At 32.5% G+C, this 21,091-nt stretch overlaps 1 protein-coding gene across 1 annotated transcript in view; it reads right to left on the bottom strand.

Moving 5' to 3' along the window:
• The window catches only part of Col24a1 (collagen type XXIV alpha 1 chain), a 367,698-nt gene that overhangs the window by 188,520 nt on the left and 158,087 nt on the right, over positions 1 to 21,091 (bottom strand). The window contains exons 20-21 of the mRNA XM_076862570.1: positions 11,834 to 11,887; positions 233 to 286 (exon numbers count right to left, since the gene is read on the bottom strand). Coding sequence (XP_076718685.1) covers positions 233 to 286; positions 11,834 to 11,887 — 108 coding nt within the window. The remainder of the gene's footprint in view (positions 1 to 232; positions 287 to 11,833; positions 11,888 to 21,091) is intronic.

The raw sequence follows: 21,091 nt of genomic DNA, 5'->3' as shown, positions 1-21,091 counted from the left end.
CTTCAACATTCCACTATAGACCACTGACATGAATCACTTACAGAACACTGTAAAATGATTCCAAATTCCATTCCATAATTTCCAATACAAAATGGTAACTTGACATCCTTCATGTCAAAAGTTGTCCACACTAAGACAATGATTTCTTTAAGCAAAAACCAGAGTTTCATGAAAAATAAAAAAGGAAAATGAGAACCTAAAAGCTGTTGACTGGATATTCATTCCTGCATACCTGAGTTCCTTTGAGACCAGGAGGCCCAGGAGGCCCTCTATTTCCAAGGAGTCCCTATAAAAGAATATAGCAATGTAAGCACACAAAATAAACAATTAACCAATTAATATTTTGATCAATCAGCTCTAATCTGGAGATGGGTAGTAGTTTTTTGATACCATTCATTTTTCATTAAGAAGTTATGAAACAAAATTGGAGAGTAGATGAACAGAAAACTACAAGGCATTTGAAAATTGGGCAACAAAGAATAAACTTATTTTTAAACAGTATGTTAACGTCCAAATAATTTGTTGAGTATTTTATTTTAAAACTCTGCCTTTTTAGACAGAGTTTTTCTAAATTTAAAATAATGAATCCAACTGTTAATCTGACATAATAGAGTATCTACCAAGTCTAAAAAACACATGGAAAGAATATATATCTGTTAAGAGACCAGCAGGGTCTGGAACTCATTATTCATAATAAGTGTTCTTCAACTGATTTCCCTTTGTTATACAACCTGGTAAAAGGAGAAAGGCAATTTGCAAAAGAAAGTCACTCTCTAAATTTTATTAGAAATTTTAAGGCTATGAAATTCTTTTTATTAATGAATATACATTAAATTGCTCTCTGAATAAAACCTTGTTCAAAGTGACTATAATTCAGGAAACACATCTATTCAACATGGTAACATTTTCTTATTTAGTTATTTTCTCTTAACTATGTTTCCTTAAGGAAACACTTCTTTCCCCATGATTAGAAGGGTGTGACTACCCCTTACTGAAAATAGTGGATATGTGACAGGAATCTAAGTCAATCAGCATATTATACACTCATAAGAAACAGTAATTGGTTCCTGAGCAATCAAGTCACCCCCAAGCCAGTCTAGTAAAAGCAAATTTCAAACTTTAGTGAAACTGTTGGGAAGATGGAATAGCATTAAGGATGAGGTAAGCCTGAACAGTGGGAAACCATCAAGAGGAGAGAGACTAAGGACGAAATAAATGAATTAAATAAACAATGAAGAAAGGAGTGATTGGGCTCTCATGATATTGTTAGGGGTCTTGGGTACCATGACTGAATTCCTAAATTTTTCACACATTTACTTAAGCCTGCTTGAGTTACATTTCCGTTAGTTAAAATTGAATCCTATCACACGATAGGTAACATTTAACCACTCAGTTCAGTTGTTTGTTCATTTTTTCTCTCTGACATTTTTTAATTTTTACTATGCATAAGACCTAATAAACTGAACATTAGGCCTTCAGTATAAATAAGACACAGTCTCTGTTCTCTCTGTTCTTAATGAATTTATAATTTATACAGAAGATGGTCCTTTAAAATAAAAGTTGTTAAATAGGAATTATAATAGAAGCAGAGGAATATGCAAAGTATAGAGAATATAGAAGAAGCAGCAAAATCCTTTCTGGAGGGATCAGAAAAATTTTCACATGTGCAAATAATTTTGTATTGAGTTATGATATGTTAATAAAACCATATAAATAAAAATAAGCATACACTAAAAACTTATAGTGAGGAGCAAAAAACCCCAATGAATACAGGATTAGATTTAGAATGTGTATAACAAACTGGATCAGTTCCATATCCTTGGTATAATCAGCTGAGTGGTTAAAGAGAAATCTGTCCCTTGGCTCTGTGAAAATAGCTATTTACCCTGGGTAGCATCATTGTCCAAGAGCCCTAATCAAACCATTAGGGAAGAAGGCAAGCCTAGGCTGCTTGTCTGTCCTTTTCCAAACCCAAATAATCTTAAATGAATAATAAAAACTGAATTAAGAAAAAGCATAGAGTTATATTCTATTTATAAGAAACATACTTAAAATATAGAAATATAGGAAGATTGGAAGCACATACACATACCCACAAAAGATATGCAGGGGCTTTACTGACTCAAAATAGCTCAATATATTCATATTAGATCCAGTGGATTTTAAGGTAAAACAGATTATTAAATTTAAGTGAATCACTAAAAATAATAAAAAGCTATATTCATCACAAAGATAAACTCTCAATTCTATGCATGTAATAACATAAAGTCTGAATATTAATAACAGATAAAGATAAATCTATTTTCAGGAAATTTTTAAAAAAATATTTACTTTTTTAGTTGTACCAATACTTTTATTTTATTTATTTATTTTCATGTGGTCCTGAGGATCGAACCCAGGGCCTCGCACGTGCTAGGCAAGCACTCTACTGCTGAGCCACAACTCCAGCCCCTCAGGAAAATTTTAACATACTTTTCTCAATAATTAATAGATTAAGCAGACAAAATCATAAGAATAAAGAATACTTAAATTAGCAAATACTTAAATTTGTTAAATTAGTAAATTTGATCTGGTAGCCAAGTATAGAGCACAGAAACTCTAAATGCAAGTTTGCATAGTCTTTTGACACACAATCAACATTTGTGGAACTAACCAAAAAAAAAAAAAAGGCCATAAAAGTCTATCAACAGTAGTGTCAATTAGATTGTAAATCTATGTAGTGAGTTTATCATGTTAAAAACCTGATTTTTCCAGGTGTGAGGGTGTATGCCTGTAATCTGAACAGCTTGGGAGACTGAGGCAGGAGGATCGAGAGTTCAAAGCCAGCTTCAGCAACTTATAGAGGTCCTAAGCAACTCAGCGAGACCCTGTCTCTAAATAAGATATAAAAAAGGGTTGGGGATGTGGCTCAGTGGTGAAGTACTCCTGGGTTCAATCCCCCATACCAAAATCAAAAACAAACCAAACAAAAACCTGATTTAAAAAATATATATATAAAATGCCTATAACCATAAATTGAGTTTTACTAGGTATATAACTTCAGTTTTCTTATCTATAGAATCATGTTACCACCGGCATAATAAAGTTGCTCTAGAAATAAATAAAACAAAACATGGAATAAAACAAGGATTCATTAAGTTTCCTTTCTACTTATACCTCATACATTGATTAATGTTTACAACAGTTTCTGAACTGGTAATTCACTTATCAGCACCACTCATTCATATTGATAATTTACCATTATTATTCTTCCTAAAACTTCTCTTTCATCATCTCATGGCTCTAAAAAAATCTTTCATGGAATAAAAGAGTAGAGTTTTTATATGCAATTAAAGTCAACTTACTGTCAGTTTAAAATAGATTGTTATAACTGTATTTTATGTATTATAGTAACTACATAAAGACATACAAAAGAAAATGAAAAAGAAATAAAAACCATGTATGAAAGAAAAAGACAGCAAAAGAGAACAAAAGGGATAAAACTCCCATAAATAGGAAAAAGAACTAACAAAATGACAAAAGTAAATTCTTTCTATCACAATTACTTTAAATGTGAGTAAATTAAACTCTAATAAAAAAGACATAGAGCAATGGAATAAATTAAAATCCAAGATTCAATTATATGTCGTCAAAAAAGACTTGCTTTAGATTTGAGGATACACACAGTGTTCACAAAAGAGAGAGGAGATATAGTAATATTGTAACAGTAGATTTCAATACTCCACTTTTCAATAAAATGGAAGGAATATCCGGACAGACCAGCAATGAAATGAACTAGACTACAGGCAGCAGTTTCTGCATCTGAAGATTTAACCATAGATCTCAAAATATTTCAAAAAAGTTTAATGTGCACTGAACATGTTCAGACCTTTTCCCTGTTACTATTCCCTAAACAGTGTAGTATAACAACTATTTACATAACATTTACATTATGTTAGATATTACATGTAATATAGAGGTTATATATATATATATTTACATAGGTTATATACATCTTTTAAATAATATGTACATGTATATTATATATATATATATATATATGTATATATATATACACACACACACACACACACACACATTTATATATATACACATACATATTTTATATATATATTGGGGACCCATAGGGGTCCTGGAACCTATTTCACACAGACAACAGGGGATGACTGTGTAGACCAAATGGACCTAACAGACATACATAGAACATTTGCATCTAAAAGCAGTAGAAAATTCATTATTTTACATGAGGAATATAAGTAACATTCTATAGTATAAATCATGTTAGATCAGAAAACTATTCTTAGCAAATTTAAGACAACTAAAATCATACCAATTATCTTTTTCCAACCACAATGGAATGAAACTCAAAATTAATAGCAGAAGGAAAACTAGCCTATTATCATCACTTCTATTCAACATAGTATTGAAAGTCCTAGATAGAGCAACTAGACAAGAAATAAAAGGCATGTGAATTAGAAAGGGTGAAGTAAAATTATCTTTAGTCATAGATCTTATATGTGGAAAAACATCAACAATTCCACAACAAAACTGTTAGAAACAAATGAAGTTACCAAAGTTGCCAAATACAAAATCAACATATTAACATCTAACAATTTGTAAAGGAAATTGAAAAAACAATTCCATTTATAGTTGCTTCAAAAGTGATAAAAAAAGCATAGGAATAAACTTAACCAATGAGGTGAAAGACTTGTACATTGAAAGCTATAAAGCACTGCTGAATGACATTAAAGATTACACAAATAAAGGGAAAGACATGCTATTAATGGATTTTTAAAATGTTCATACCACTGAACTCTATTAATAGAGTCTGTGATATCACTATCAAACTCCAGAATTGTCTTTTGTAGAAGAAAAAGTAGTCCTAAAATTCACATAGCTCAGCTGGGTTCTGTGGCGCATGCCTGTAATCCCAGTGGCTTGGGAGGCTGAGGTAGGAGGATTGTGAATTCAAAGCCAGCCTCAGCAAAAGTGAGGTGCTAAGCAACGCATTAAGATCCCCAGCTCTAAATAAAATACAAAATAGGACTGGGGATGTGGCTCAGTGGTTGAGTGTTCCTGAGTTCAATCCCTGGTATCCATTAAAAAAAAAATCATATAGCTTTAGAACCACAAAGGACTTTTGTTATGGTTTGAATATGAGGTGTACCCCACCCACCCTGAAAATTCATGTTAGGCAATGTAAGAATGTTCAGAAGCAAAATGATTTGATTATGAGAACTGTAACATAACCAGTGGATTAATCCACTACTGTGTTAGGTGGTAACTATAGGAAGGTAGGATATGGCTACGGCACTTAGGTCACTGGGCGTATGCTTTAGGGGGTTATGTTTTGTCTCTGTGAGTTCAATCTCTGTCTCTGCTTCCTGGCTATCATGAGATGCGAAGCTTTCCTCTCCCTCACCCATTATGCTCTGCCTCACTTTGGGCCCAGAGCAATGAAATCAGCCAACCATAGACCAAACCTCTGAAACCATGAGCCAAATTAAACTTTTCCTCCTCTAATTTATTCTTGTTAGGTATTTTGTTCATGCGATAAGGAGCTGACAAACACAGACTGCTCCCCTCCCCATATCAAACAATCTTCTAAAAGAAGGAAAAAGCTGGTAGTTTCATGCTTACTGATTTCAAAACATATTACAAAGCTTACTGATTTCAAAACATATCACAAAGCTTCAATAATCAAAATAAAATGGTAATGGCATAAAAGTACACAGACATACAGGTCAATGGAACAGAACAGAGAAATCAAAAATAAATCCAAGAATAACGCAAATGATCTTCCATAAGCGTGACAAGACCACACAAGGATAGTCTTTTCAACGGTGTTGAGAAAACTGTATATGCACATGGAAAAGAATAAAATTTGAATCCTTATTGTTACATCATACATAAACATCAACTCAAAATGAATTAGACTTAAACGTGGGAATAAAATTATAATACAAAGAGGTAGGGGAAAATTTTCATAACATTGATCTTAAAATGACTTATTGGATATGACACCAAAAGCACTAACAACAAAAACAAAAATAGACAAATGAAACTACATCAAACTAAAAAGCTTCTGCACAGAAAAGGAAATAAGCAACAAAATAAAAACCAACATAGAGAATGGGAGAAAAAAACCTATAAGCCATATATCTGATATGGGGTTAAGATACAAAATATGGTTTTCTATAATTCAATAGTAAAGCTACAAACAACACAACTAAAAAGTGAGCAAAGGACTTTGGGGTCTTTATTCATATTCAAAAGAATTGAAAACAAGGTCTTGAAAAGACTTGCACCTTGCACTCCTACATTCATGGAAGCTTTATCTATAATAGCTAAGAGGGTAAATCACCTAAATATCCATTTACAGATGAATGAATAAATAAAGTGTGATACATACAAACAATGGAATATTATCCAGTCATAAAAAAGGAACTCCTATCATATGCTATAAGATAAATAAGCCTTGAAGACATTATGTTAAGTGAAATAAGTCAGTCACAGAACAAATACCACATGATTCTATTTCTAGGAAGTAACTGAAATAGTCCAAAATTATAGAAATTAGAAGTAGAATTGTGGTTGCCAGGGGCTGGGGCAGGGGGCAATGAGAAGTTGTTCTTCAGTAAGTATAGAATCTCAGTCATGCAAGATGAAAAAAGAGATCTGCTGTACAATAATATGTTTACATATGAAGTATTATCATATAATACTGCAATGTTGAAAAAATTTAAGAACCTAAGTTACATGTTACAATTGTTTTTAAAACTACACACACAAAAACCTTCATGGGCTTGTTAGTATTCAAGTTCCTCAAATTCATATTTAATATCTGTCATAAACAGTCTTCTTTTAGTCAGACAGTTTTACTCCTGCCTTCTATGTTTGTGCTGATTTTATACCTGTTGTTTAGTATGTCTTACTTTTTGGCTCCAGTTGGCCAAATTCAATTCCTCCAACTTAAATCTCAATTTCTCCACAAAGTCTTTCAGAAAGATAGCCATTAGAGACTACTCTCTTCTTTGAAGTCCTCACTACTCTCTTATCATGTTGCCTAGTTATTATACTTTTTAACTTTTCACATGTGGCAGACTTGTGTTTACAGATGACTATAAATCCCTAGTACAGAGAAGACCATGTCTTAATCTTGTTTTCAAGTCCCTACTTAACACAGAACAAACAGTAACACAGTACAATATTTGCCTGTTATACAAACTCAATAAATACTTCTCAGTTGAGTAAATGCTGCCTGGAGAATAAAATGGTTAATATAAGAAATCTGTGATTAAAATCTTGACTTAGGGGGTGGAATGTAAATATCCAGGACTGAGTTGATGTGATCTTGTTATGCATCTTTCTATTATCAAGTTAGCTTTCCTCCACACTGATAAACACATGGCATGCTGTAAGGATATAGTGTAAAAGCTATTTCCATATATTTTGCAAAATAAATAGTAGGCTTTCTTTGGAAATAACTTGGGGTTGTTATATGAGAGACAATAAGTCAGTTTTGACATGTCTAATACCATAACCAAAGTAAAAACACAAACCATGAAAGCAACAAATATATTATTCCTTTGTTGTCTAGACAGAGGATATTTATTAGGTCCTCTTATTTTCTGAAGTAAGCAGAAAAGGATGTGGCTTTGCTAATGCTTTGTGATTTCTGAAAGCAGACTGCCAAACTGGGTGACTTTCAAGAAGACTTAACAGAAATACATTTAGTATCTCTATACACATATACATACACATACTACTCTACAGTCAGTAGAACCACATTTAACACAAGTTCCCAATGGTAGTTTGAATATTTTTAGTTAGCTGGCAGAAAAATTAAGAAAAAATAAAGGCTTCTTGAACTGTCAAATGGTTCTGGAAAGAATCCAATTTGCAAAGATGGTAATTTTGTTTTAATACAGAGCACATGATTTTCTTGATGTCAACATTGTATAGGCTCGACAGACCTTTAGTAATTTATATTATTCCTTTTCCAAATAAGACATATATATCAAAATAAAGGAAGTTTTGAGATGCTTATATGACATGGTATATGCAGCTAAAGAAACACATCATGTTAACAGGGTCAGTATGTTTGCCTCTGTTTTTCCTGTTTCCTGAAAAAAAAAAATTCAAGGCAAATGGGAAGGACCAAGGAAATAGATCAAAATAAATTTTTCTCAACCTATAGAACACAAGATTTTATTCTTCTTTCCTTAAAATTTTTGGTTCTTTAGATAAAATCATACTTTCTAAACTATTGTTTTAAGATTCAGTGATGAGTATAAATTAATTTGTCTCACATTGTTGGTGCTATAAGTTCATGTCTGTTGAATAAATTTAGATAATGTAAGAGAAAATCAAAATCATCACGCACTGGAAATACAACTATTAGTGTTCAATATAACGTCTAGCTTTCAGATCATTTAACTCACTTTAAACATTTCACTTTTAAGAATAACAGAAGTAGTGAGAAGGAAGTTATAAAGATCACTATTGTAATCATATTAAATAAACAGTTCAGTTGGCTTTCTTTAGTTCACTGACATTTTTTTTGGACAAAACTTCAAAACAAAATCTCTAAACTTTAAAGAATTTTGCAAGTTATCTGGTTTTTCAACTAGTATAATATGCATGCTTCAACATTAAGTTGAACAATTACTCCTCCTGAAGTATTTCCCAATTTCCTGAAACAAAATCTGTTGCTCATATTGAGACTCTCATAGCATGTCATCGGCTCTTTTTTTATAGCACTTCTAACAAAATGAATTTTTTTGTCTCATCCAGGGATCAGTTTAGAAATCTTTATAATCTCAAATTTAGTACTTGGCTTAACACACAGGAAAAACTAAATGCAGGTCAAATGAATTTATTATTGAACAAATGAATAAATAAATGGATTTATATATGTATTATGTTCCAAGTTTGTTGATGTGAAGGGTTAAGGCAAACATGAAAAACCTCAACTCCACCATCTATATTATCTTCCTCAGCTTCTCTTTATGCTACTGTTTGCACTTTCATCTTGCTTTACTACTAGCTGTTAATTACTTCTGTGTAGATTTCATATAGATACCTCAGACTAAGATCCCCAGAATAAAATTTCATCTTCCTCATCCTCCAAACCAAAAAGTCCTTCTATATTCCCTTTTTAGCTCCTTTTAAACTTGTTTGTTTTAGTTATACATGACAATAGAGTATAATCTGACATATTTATATAAACATGGAGTACATCTTATTCTAAATAGGATCCTAGTCTTGTGGTTGTACATGATGCAGAGATTCACTGTGGTGTATTCATATATGTGCATAGAAAAATTATGTCAGAATCATTCTACTTCTTTCCTATTTTAGGTTCAATGACATCAGTAGCCTAAATCAGCCTCAGTTTTACATTTGACTACTTCTGTCACCTTCATTTAATAAGTTACTAAGCTGTTTTGTTTCTGTTTCCAAAATAGCTTTTATCCGCAGTCATTCAAGCAATCAACCTACAGTAATTGAGTTCCCATTCTGTGTTTTGCATATTTTTCTGGCTATTGTGATGTACATAAAAACCACTAGACTCTTCTTTAATATAGTATAATAGAGAGACAGTTAAGTACCACAACAGGTATAATACATGAAGATAAGTGCTTGATTTCTTTTTTCAGCAATACAAGGAAAGATCTTAATTAGATTTGGGAGGAACAAGGAAAGCTGTCTGTATAATATGGTATGTGATGTATAGGTATTAGAAGAAGAAGGGCAAGGAAGGCAGAAAGGTATTCAGATGAAAGAAGCTGTGAGATTTAAACAAGTATGGCATGGTTTGGTCATCTAAATAGTTTGGCTGAAGTGATGCTTTTAAAACACTGATGATACATATGATTATGTGAATACAGAGTTACAGAGAAAAGGTTAGGTCATAAAGACCCTTGTATTAAAAGTAAAGAAATACAAGCCTTAACCTAGAAACTATAGAGATCACTGAAGGATTTAAGCACAAGAGCAATATAATCAGATCTATACAAAGATTATTCCATCAGTGCTTGGCCCAAAATAACAGTTATTCTCCTTTCCTGCAGACTGGCATTTCTTTAAATTATGTTAATTCTGGGGAAAAATAAAAAGGGCCTAAACTACAATATTGGTATTGGGAATGGTTTTACCAAGAGGGGAAATATTGAGTCAAAGGAGAATTTGGGATAGAGATTTTAATTGATGGCATGAGGTTGTTCAGGAGTAGGGACAGAATTTGATGCAAAACATGTTGAACATGAACAGGCAGAGAATACGTAAATGAAGACAGGAAGAAAAATTGCTGCCTATAGGGATAACCTTGTAGGTGGCACATAGTGTTTTCAGACAAAATACAAATGCCCAGTTAAATTTTAATTTCATATAAACAATGCATAACTTTTAGTTTAAATATTTTCCAAATATTATATCTTCATTGCTTCACTAGTTTCCTATTCCTGAATGCTATACATCTCATTTAGCTGCTTTGGAAATTTTTAATTGTTCTTCAATGTCAGCTCAAGTTCTATCTTTTTTGCAAAGCTTTTTCTCTCAAAGCATTATGTATTATATAGTATTCACTATTCATTTTTATATTATAAAGGCTTTTATGTGTATCTAGATTTCATTTCTTGAAAGTATGGATGAAGATTTTTCATTTTGTAGCCTTAGAGTGTAGCACAATTGCTCTCTTAAATATAAGAGATAGCAAATATTCAGCAAAATTTGCTGAATAGATAAATTAATGAATGTTGTTTCAGAGCTCTATCAGTTTTTGCCTAGCTTTTTACAGTTTATGTCCCTGCCTTCAGTTTTTCCGATCTTTAAAACACTCTCCTTATTGACATATGAGGTATATTTTCAAAAAATAAACCATGTAGGATATGTTACTACTTAAATATATTTTATTATTTTGTGATGCCCATAGGATAAAGTAGAAACTATTCAACATGATAATGAATGTTCTCCACATTTTAATTCCCAAGCTAAGCTGTTTATAGCTTAGACTTGGCAATCAGATCCGTGTTAAAATTCTGGGTATACCACATGATATTTATTTAATTGTGAGTGAATAACTTATTAATTTGTGAATGGGGTAATATATAATAATGCTGCTATAAAAATTAAATGACTTCTATAAATTTATTGCAGTATGCATTATACAGTCTAGTACAGTTACATTATCAAACAAGCTACTAATTTCTTTTCCAGTTCCTCCTATCCTTCTCCCCTTCCCCTCAATTGACACCTTCTACTCCAACTATATTTCATAACTTGCTCTCTTCCAGGATTCATTTTTTCATATCTTTATTCACAATGTATATTTGCTTATAATTCCCAGATTTTATGGTAGCCTGTGTGCAAAGCTTAGTATTTAAATTTTCTATGGGTAATTCCTAGTATATGACACAATAACAGCAAAGGATATTATGGATTATTATGTTTCATTAGCTCTTTTGTGCTATGTAAAGGTTCCAGGATACCATAGGTTTTCTTTTATTTTAATCAGTTATATGCTATTGGCCCTAAAGACTTTTAATGGTCAGAAAATTCTCATTCATAATTCATATGCTATGGATTTTCAGATTTTTTATGTGATTTTCCATATCTTCAACAAAATCTTTTTTGAGTGAGTTATATGATTCAAAACATTATCCTAATAATAACTGATTCTATATCAAATCAGGAAAATCATTTTCAGTTACCTGAATCCTGACATCAAAAAGTGTCTTAAGTGTTCTAATATTCATAAGTTCCTTTTTCATTTTCCCATTCATTGAGAATTGAGATTAGATATCCATATCAGACTTTTTTTTTTTTTTACCTTTGGTCCTTCAGGGCCATTTTGTCCAGGAACCCCAATATCTCCTGGAAAACCCTAGAGGATATAAAAATAGAGTTTATTCCATATCAAATTACTTTAAATCTATTAAGAATATAAAAACATCCTTTTCCTTTCATGCCCACTTAAAGCAACTTATACTCTTCAAAAGACCATTATTTTAAAGATCACATTAGATAGTTGTTTAACATTGGAATATAAAACAGAGTATATTAAAACAGAATTTACTTTATCAATTACACAAACAATCCTCAAACCTAAAGAAAATTCATTGATCCAATGTAAGAGAATGGAAATCTTACTAAAAAAATATTAACAACCTGAATGTGAGGCCAAAAAGGAGTGTGTCATATCCTTTCAACATCCCATAGAAAACAGGGCCACTGAGGATTAGATGAATTTATTATGTTAGATCCACTGTATAATAACTATATGTGAACATGTAGAGTTTTTGATAGTTTGGTTCGAAAAAACAACACTCAAAACAAACAATATGGCTTAATATACAGGGTATTAGTAAATTTTGTATCTAACTATCTTATTGTAACATCCCATATTTAATTGTCTGTAAACACTCAGCTCCCAAAATGCAATTTGAACTCAGTGTCTTACTGGTTTCATCATCAATTGATAACAAAATCTTTGACTTATGCTCATATTGCACAAGAATAACATTTTTACTTTTTTGGAAATAATAATAGCAATCTAAAATTATTTCCAGAAACAGAAACAAATCATAATGCTAATAAAATCTAAGCAAAGCCTAAGATGTTACTCTAAAATAGGTAGATTAAAATTCATACTGCATAATGAATCAAAATTTGATACACTATGATTAATTTCAATAATGATAAGCTAATAATTATGGTTTCATTTGTATTGACTTTATCACACAGTTGTTTCAGTGTTTCTCATTGACATGAACAAAAGGGGAAAAAGTAAGGAAAATGCAACAATCAAATACAACTCTTTTTTCTTTAGCTGTAGATGGAGATAGTACATGTACTTTATTTATTTTTATGTGTTGCTGAGGATGGAATCCAGTGCCTCATGGATGCCAGCAACTTTAAAAGCAAAGAAGGCTGAAGATAAAATATTAATGTCAGCCAGAATAGGTAGCTTAGTTAAGGGATAAATGTGATGGGGGTAAAAACCCAACAAGTAAGATAGGACAGCAAAACTAGTTCTGAAAAGAAAAACAAATTTAAAAAGTGATGCTTATTCCTCAAGACTGGATTAAAACAGATATGCTTTGACAGATTAAAAGCCTGATTTAAAACTTGGATTCTGTGGAGAAAAACTAAAGTCAGGGATACTTTTGACAAAAGAAAAGGCAGTGGTACCTCAAACACTAAGTACCAGATTAGATTTCTAGAAATTTTGGAACAGTTATTATGGATATGCTTAATATAGACTTGCTGATTGCTTCACTAATCAAAGGGAATCAGGTTCAATTATGTTAATATTGTGTATGTGTATATATATTTTATATATAAACAATTAGATTCTTCTCCTGATAGTTTTGAACCTTTCTGTTGAACACACCCTTCATTGCTTTATTTAAGGGGGAAAATCGCCATCAACTTGTATTAAGACACCTCTGCTCTAGTTTCTATTGTAAGTGAGTTGTCAAATTTGAACAGAGTATCTTCTCCAGTATGTTCCTCTCTCATTCTGCATTTCCTCTTTACCCTTATCCACAAATTTCCAAGCCAAAAAGCTACACTTCATCTTTAAATACTTCTTTTCCCCCTAAGAACTCACAAACTACTCTCAAGTCCAACATAAGCACTTAACCTGGGGTTTTGGCCTATTTTATTTTCCTTATTAGGTTGTAAACTGCTCAAGTACAATATACCATTCACAACTCTATTCCCACCAACTAGGACAAAATCTGGCAGAAATTTGATGCTGTTGACTGACTGACCTCTTTGGAAACAGAAGACAACATGTCTGCTTGCCACTTTTGATCCTGAGTACTAGTTTACAACCAGTTCCGACCCTGGTTCACAACATCACCATGGAAAAATTCATAGCTTGTCCATTTTCCAGATGATCCTAGAACACCTTGTCACATCAGAATACAAGGAAGTAAGGAATCCTGTTGTCAAAATACGACAACAAAAACTTCCCGTGTATAAAGATGAAAGGGAGTCAACTCTATCTGGAAATGTAGTTTAAAAAAAGGTGAACCACCAAGCATTTATTTTTCCTTTCCTATATGTACTTTACCTTTATTATCCAAATAATAGATAAGAAAATATATTCCAGCCAATAAATAAAAAATAATAGAGTTTAAAAAAACCATTCATTTTGCAATCCTGCAAATGATGTAATGGATTTGGCACTGAGTTTAAACTGTTACTAACATCACACACACAGAAAAGAGAGATACTAGACATTATGTCCTACTTGATGAAAGAACACACTATCACCCATTTTCTTGCCAAAACAAAGAAACAAACAAACATGAATATGGTCAGGACTCTGTAATATGACAACCAATTTTCAAGAAATACACAGGACAAAGAATTATCAGAATTACACCATGAGTCTGAAACAAAACTAGACTAAGCAAAACTTTATAGGACAAGTGATGGGGGAGCTTCAACAACTAAATTTTAAGGGGAAAATTTGGAATGGGGGAGAATTGGTAGATTGAAAGATGTGATGGTTTGGATGTGTGGTGTCCCCCAAAAACTCACATGTGAGACAACACAAGAAGATTTAGACAAGAAATGATTGGGTTACAAGAGTCTTAACCCAATTAATTAATTAATCACCTGATGGGATTAATTGAGTGGTAACTGAAAGTAGGGTGTGGTTGTAGGAGGTGGGGCACTGGGGGTGTGACTTGGGGGTATATATTTGTATCTGGCAAGTGGAGTCTCTCTCTCAGCTTTCTGATCATCATGTAAGCCGCTTCCCTCTGCCACACTCTTCTGCCATGATGTTCAGCCTCATCTTGAGGCCTGAGGAAAGGAGCCTGCTGTCAATGGACTAAGATCTCTGTAACTGTAAGCCCTCAAATAAACTTTTCCTCCTTTACAGTTGTTCTGGTTGTGTCTTTTAGTCATAGTTATGAAATATCTGACTGAAACAAAACATATAGCAAATAAAACACACATGCCTAAACAATTATTTTTAAGGATGCATACTTAAGTAATAGAATATGAAAGAAAAACTGCTTAATTTGAGCAAGAGAGATGAACTTGTGGTTGGCTGGGGTAACTGGCAGTTCTACCTTTGTAGTACTTACCAGGGTATTTCTCTTATAATTACATGTGATATACATGTTTCATATAGTTCTCTGTGGGCTTTTAAAAATTTTATTTATATATTTTGGTACCAGGGAGTGAATCCAGTGGTGCTTAACCACTGAGCAACATTCTCAGGCCTTTTTATTTTTATTTTAAGACAAGGTCTCACTAAGTTGCTTAGGGCCTCACTAAGTTGCTGAATCCTTTGAACTTGCCATCCTCTTGCCTCAGCTTTGCAATTTTCTGGGATTATAGGCATGTGTCACCACATCCAGCTCAATAAAACAGTAAGAAAAATTACTAAGGTGATTTAATATATGTGTGAATCTTTCCTCCTTATTTTGATTTGCCATGTTGGAGATTGAACCAATGGCTTTGTGCACGATAGGCAAACACTTCACCACTGAGTCACATCCCACCCCTTTTGTCCCTACTTTAGTGAGTTAAAATATTAGTAAAGGAATATTAAAAACAAATAAAATTCCAAAGAAAAAGAGAACAAGATAAAAGATGTCAATAAATCTGATCTCATATTATAGTCAAGTAAGTTAAATTTTTTAAAATTAAAACTACATTGAAATGCTCAGAAACACATTACCTTTGTACACAGGATAGCTTAGAAACTTGGCCAAAGAACTTTTTCATTATTGTAAAAATTCATACCTGAGTTACTTCTGAGTAGAGAGCTTGACTTTTAAGAAAGACATTTTAAAGTATAAAAACTAGAGTTAACTTGATCAACTTTAATGATAACATATCTACCAAAGAAACTTTTTTAAAGCTTAAATTTAGTTCTCAAACTGTAAATCAAACTACAGGACATGGGCATCTTTGCAGAGCAACAAAATTTCAGAGAGTTTACAGATTAAAAGGTAAAAAGTATAATATTAGAACCTACACTTTCCACTTTAAAAATTATGTTGGCATAAAATATATAAGAAAAATAAAAACAAAAATCTAATAAAGATGCTTTAACTCATTTTTTAAATTCAAAATAATATTGATGTTGACAAGTCAAAACATTTTCGCCCACACCATGCTTCAGTATCTTAGCTAAGTCATCATATCACAATTGAAAATATAATGGCTTAGTGAGAAAAAGGAAGAACAGCCTGACTTCTGGTGTCTTCTTAGTAGAAATAGTGTGACCACCAATTTTTACCAAGAAGTAGAAAAATGAAGTAGCATTAAAAATAATAAATACAAATGTGTCTTCTATTTTCAGGCCTTTCACATCTGTTTGTAGCACTAAGAGTGATTCAGCATTCTCTCCAGTAAAAACAAAGTTTTATTATTTTCTAATCACTAAAGTCTGGAGACTAAATCACATGCATTTTTTATAGCAAAACCTGGGAACCAAAGCACTAACATTAGTTTCCTAGGAAATCATAATAGTAAAATATTGTCTTTCTTATTTGGAAGTAAATAAGAAAGCTCAAAAGTTAGCATCCTAACAGAATTAATATATGACACTTCATTGCATACATTGAACACGTTAGTAGTTTTCCTATAAGAGCAATAAGGTTTCTGTTTTCTATTGAAATATATAGTCTTTGCAGTTAAAATAGTAAGTGGATAAACAATCAACAAATAAGTAAATACAATGAGTAAACCAATGAAGGTATATGCATAAAATGAAACAACTTGCATGAATCTAAAAATGTTTATGTTAAGTGAAGAAGCCAGAAACCGACTGCCACCCTCAAAGTACATACTATATGAATACGTCTATATAAAGATTTCCTTAGAAAAGACAAATTAATCTATAGTGACATAAACATATCAGAGGTAGCCTGGAAAGGAAGGAGCAGGAGGCACAGAAGGAAGGGATTATAAAAGGTGAATAATGAAATTGTTGGGTTTGACAGAAAAGCTCATTATCTTGATTTGATAATGGTTCACAGATTATACATATGTGAAAAATTATCCAATTATACAATTTAAATACGTGCAGCTTATTTTATATTAATTATACCTACAAAAAAACTGTAAAAAACACAAAAGCTAATTGATACTGGTGATCAAGATAACGATTTGCTTGTGGTGGGCAATAGTTTATAATGATATGAAGACTTTAAGAGAGAAAAAAGATTTTATTCATTGAACTAGCCCACAGATAAAATTAGTGAAGCTCAGATTTTGTATTGTTTTGGAGGAAACAGCATGTTAAATTACAATAACAGCTTAAAAATAAAGTACATATTCTATTGTTTTAGATAACCCTTAGGTCATTTAAAACTTATGGAAATTTCCAATTCTCATTGGCTTTTATGTCTTTTGTACTTGAAATACACAAAACACAGTATGGTTTGATAATGTTGATTAATTGTATTTCTTCTTTTGAGAAGGGTTTGTTTGGTTCCTTTGCCCATTTATTGAGTTATTTGTTTTTTGTTTTTGTTTTTTGGCATTAAGCTTTTTTTCTAAATATTTTTCATATATCCTATCTGAGGTGCAGGTGCAAAGATTTTCTTCATTTATGTTGGTTCTCTTCATGATCTTGATTCTTTCTTTTGCTGTGAATAAGCTTTTTAGATTAATGTCATCTCATTTATTGATTTTTTATTTTATTTCTGTACTTCAGGAATCTTGTTCAGGAAGTCCGTTCCTGTTGAAGTGTTGGGTTTATCTTTTCTTCTACTAGGGCTTCTGGTCTAATTCCTAGATCTTTGATCCACTTAAGAGTTGATTTTTGTGCACGATGAGAAACAGGGGTTTAATTCCATTTTGCTCTATGTGGATTTCCAGTTTCCCTAGCACCATTTGTTGAAGAGGCCACCTTTTCTCCAGTGTGTTTATGCTGTGTTTGTCTAGTACAAGATAACTGTATTGTTGTAGATTTGTCTGTCTTTTATTCTGTTACACTGGTCTTCTTGCTTATTTTAGTGCCACTATCATCTATTTTTGTTACAATGCCTCTGTAGTATAATTTAAGGTCTGGTACTGTGATGCTACCTGCTTTGCTTTTCTCAGTAAGGATTGCTTTAGCTATTCTGGGCCACTTATTTTCCAGATAAATCTCATGACTGATTTTCCTATTTCTATGAAGAACATCATTGGGATTTTGATGGGAACTGCACTGAATCTGTGTAGAACTTTTGGTAATATGGCCATTTTGACAATATTAATTCTGCCTATCCAAGAACATGGGAGGTTTTTCCATCTTCTAAGATCTTCTTCAATTTCTTTATTTATTATTTTGTAGTTTTCATTGTAGAGATCTTTCACCTCTTATATTAGACTGATCCCTAAGTATTTTTTTTTTTGAGGCTACTGTGAATGGGATGGTTTTCCTAATTTGTCCTTCAGCTGATTCATCATTGGAGTAAAGGAATGCAATTGAATTAGTGGTATTCATTTTGCTTCCTACTCCTTTTTTTAAATAATCTTTTAAAAAATTTTATTTGATATATATGACAGCAGAATGCATTATAATACATATTACACATATAGAGCACAACTCTTCATATCTCTGGTTGTATACAAAGTAGAGTCACACCATTCATGTCTTCATACATGTACTTAGGGAAATGATGTCTATCTTATTCCACCATTTTTCCTACCCCCATATCACCTCTCTTTCCCCTTCCTCCCCTTTGCCCTATCTAGAGTTCTATAATCCTCCCATACCCATTCTCCAAGTCCCATTATGATCAGCCTCCTGAAATCAGAGAAAACATTTGGAATTTGGTTTTATGGGATTGGCTAACTTCACTTAGCATTATATTCTCCAACTCCTTCCATTTACCTGAAAATGCCATGATTTTATTCCCTTTTAATGCTGACTAATATTCCATTGTATATATATACCACATTTTCTTTATCCATTCATCTACTGAAGGGCATCTAGGTCGGTTCCACAGTTTAGCTATTGTGAATTGTGCTGCTATAAACATTGATGTGATTGTGTCCCTGTAGTATGCTGTTTTTAAGTCCTTTGGGTATAGACCAAGGAGTGGGATAGCTGGGTCAAATGATGGTTCTAGTCTCAGTTTTCCTAGGAATCTCCATACTGCCATATTGGCTACACAAATTTGCAATCCCACCAGAAATGTATGAGTGTGCCTTTTCTCCCACATCCTTGCCAACACTTATTGTTGTTTGTATTCTTAATAGCTGCCATTCTGACTGGAGTGAGATGAAATCTTAGCTTCTTGCTACTTTGCTGAATTCATTTATGAGTTCTAGAAATTTACTGGTGGAGTTTTTTGGGGGTCTTCTCAATATAGAATCATGTTATCATCAAATAGAGATAGCCTGAGCTCTTCTTTTCCTATTCATAGCCCTTCAATTTCTTTCTTTTATCTAATTGCTCTGGCTAGGGTTTCAAGGACTACATTGAACAGAAGTTGTCAAAGTGTGCATCCTTGTTTTTTTTTTTTTGAAAGTGAAAAGAACTGATATTTATTTATTTTTTAAAAATTTAATTGATTTTATTTTTTAAATACATGACATTGGGATGCATTACAATTCTTATTACACATACAGAGTACAACCTTTCATATCTCTGTATATAAAGTATGTTCACACCAATTCATGTCTTCATACATGTACTTTGGATAATGATGTCCATCACATTCCACCATCATTGCTAAGCTCCTGCTCCCTCCCTTTCCCTCTCACCCCTCTGCTCTATCTAGAGTTCGTCTATTCCTCCCATGCTGTCTCTCCCTACCCCATTATGAGTCAGCCTCCTTATATAAGAGAAATCATTCAGCATTTTGTTTTTTGGGATTGGCTAACTTCACTTAGCATTATCTTTTCCAGTGCCATCCATTTACCTGCAAATGCCATGATTTTATTCTCTTTTATTGCTGAGTAATATTCCATTGTGTATATATGCCACATTTTAGAAATCCATCCATCCACTGAAGGGCACCTAGGTTGGTTCCACAGTTTAGCTACTGGGAATTGGGCTGCTATAAACATTGATATGGCTGTGTCCCTGTAGTATTTGTTTTTAAGCCCTTTGGGTCTATAGTCCGAGGAGAAGGATAGCTGGGTCAAATGGTGATTCCATTTCCAATTTTCCAAGAAATCTCCATATTGCTTTCCATATTGGCTGCACCAATTTGGAGTTCCACCAGCAATGTATGAGTTTTTACCCACAACCTCACCAACACTTATTGTTGTTTGTCTTCATAATAGCTGCCATTCTGACTGGAGTGAGATGATATCTTAGAGTAGTTATGATTTGCATTTTTGAGGAAATGCTTTTATATTCTCTCCATTTAAAATGATGTTGGCCTTGGGTTTCTCGTATATAGCTTTTACAATGTTGAGGTATGTTCCTTGTTCCTTCTCTAATAGTTTTTCAGTGTCACAATCTGAATGGATGCTGTATTTTGTCAAATGCTTTCTCTGCATCTATTGAGATAATAATGTGATTCTTTAATGCTTTGCTCATGTGATTTACCCTGCTTGGAATGTCCTCTTCTTTACCAGCCATTTCTTCACAAACAATATAACTCAAGGTCCATTTTTTTTCCTGGAAATTCTTTTTTAATCCTTTCATTTTATGTTAATCTCTCTCCTATCACTGAACTATATAATAATTACTTACTTCTCACATGATATATTCACATTCATATATGTATGCTGTTAGATATCTATTTTCTTTATACATATACTTTGTGTTTCCCAACTAGACTATTAATTTCCTTAAATTATGGATAATATTTTATTTTTAAATATATTCTACAATTTTACTGGGCACAGTTTTGCACACAATAGTAACACAATAAATAATTTTTTACCAGTTGATTTAATCACACATACTTTTAGCACCATTTTTTGAGTGACAACTGAAAACACAAAATTACTCAATGAAATCCAACTCATATAAGATGACAAAGAAGTAATCTGCCTAGGTAAAAGGAATCCATTAACACTAAGTTCTAATAAGCTAACAGCTAGCCACAGGTTGGCATATTCCCATTAAGTCCTCTCAAGTGCTAACATGGACATTTAGAAGCATGCT

The sequence above is a fragment of the Callospermophilus lateralis genome, chromosome 7 (assembly GCF_048772815.1).
Source record: "Callospermophilus lateralis isolate mCalLat2 chromosome 7, mCalLat2.hap1, whole genome shotgun sequence".
Classification (NCBI taxonomy): domain Eukaryota; kingdom Metazoa; phylum Chordata; class Mammalia; order Rodentia; family Sciuridae; genus Callospermophilus; species Callospermophilus lateralis.
Note: the sequence above shows the minus strand (reverse complement) of the source record. Positions and strands in the feature narration are given on the sequence as shown.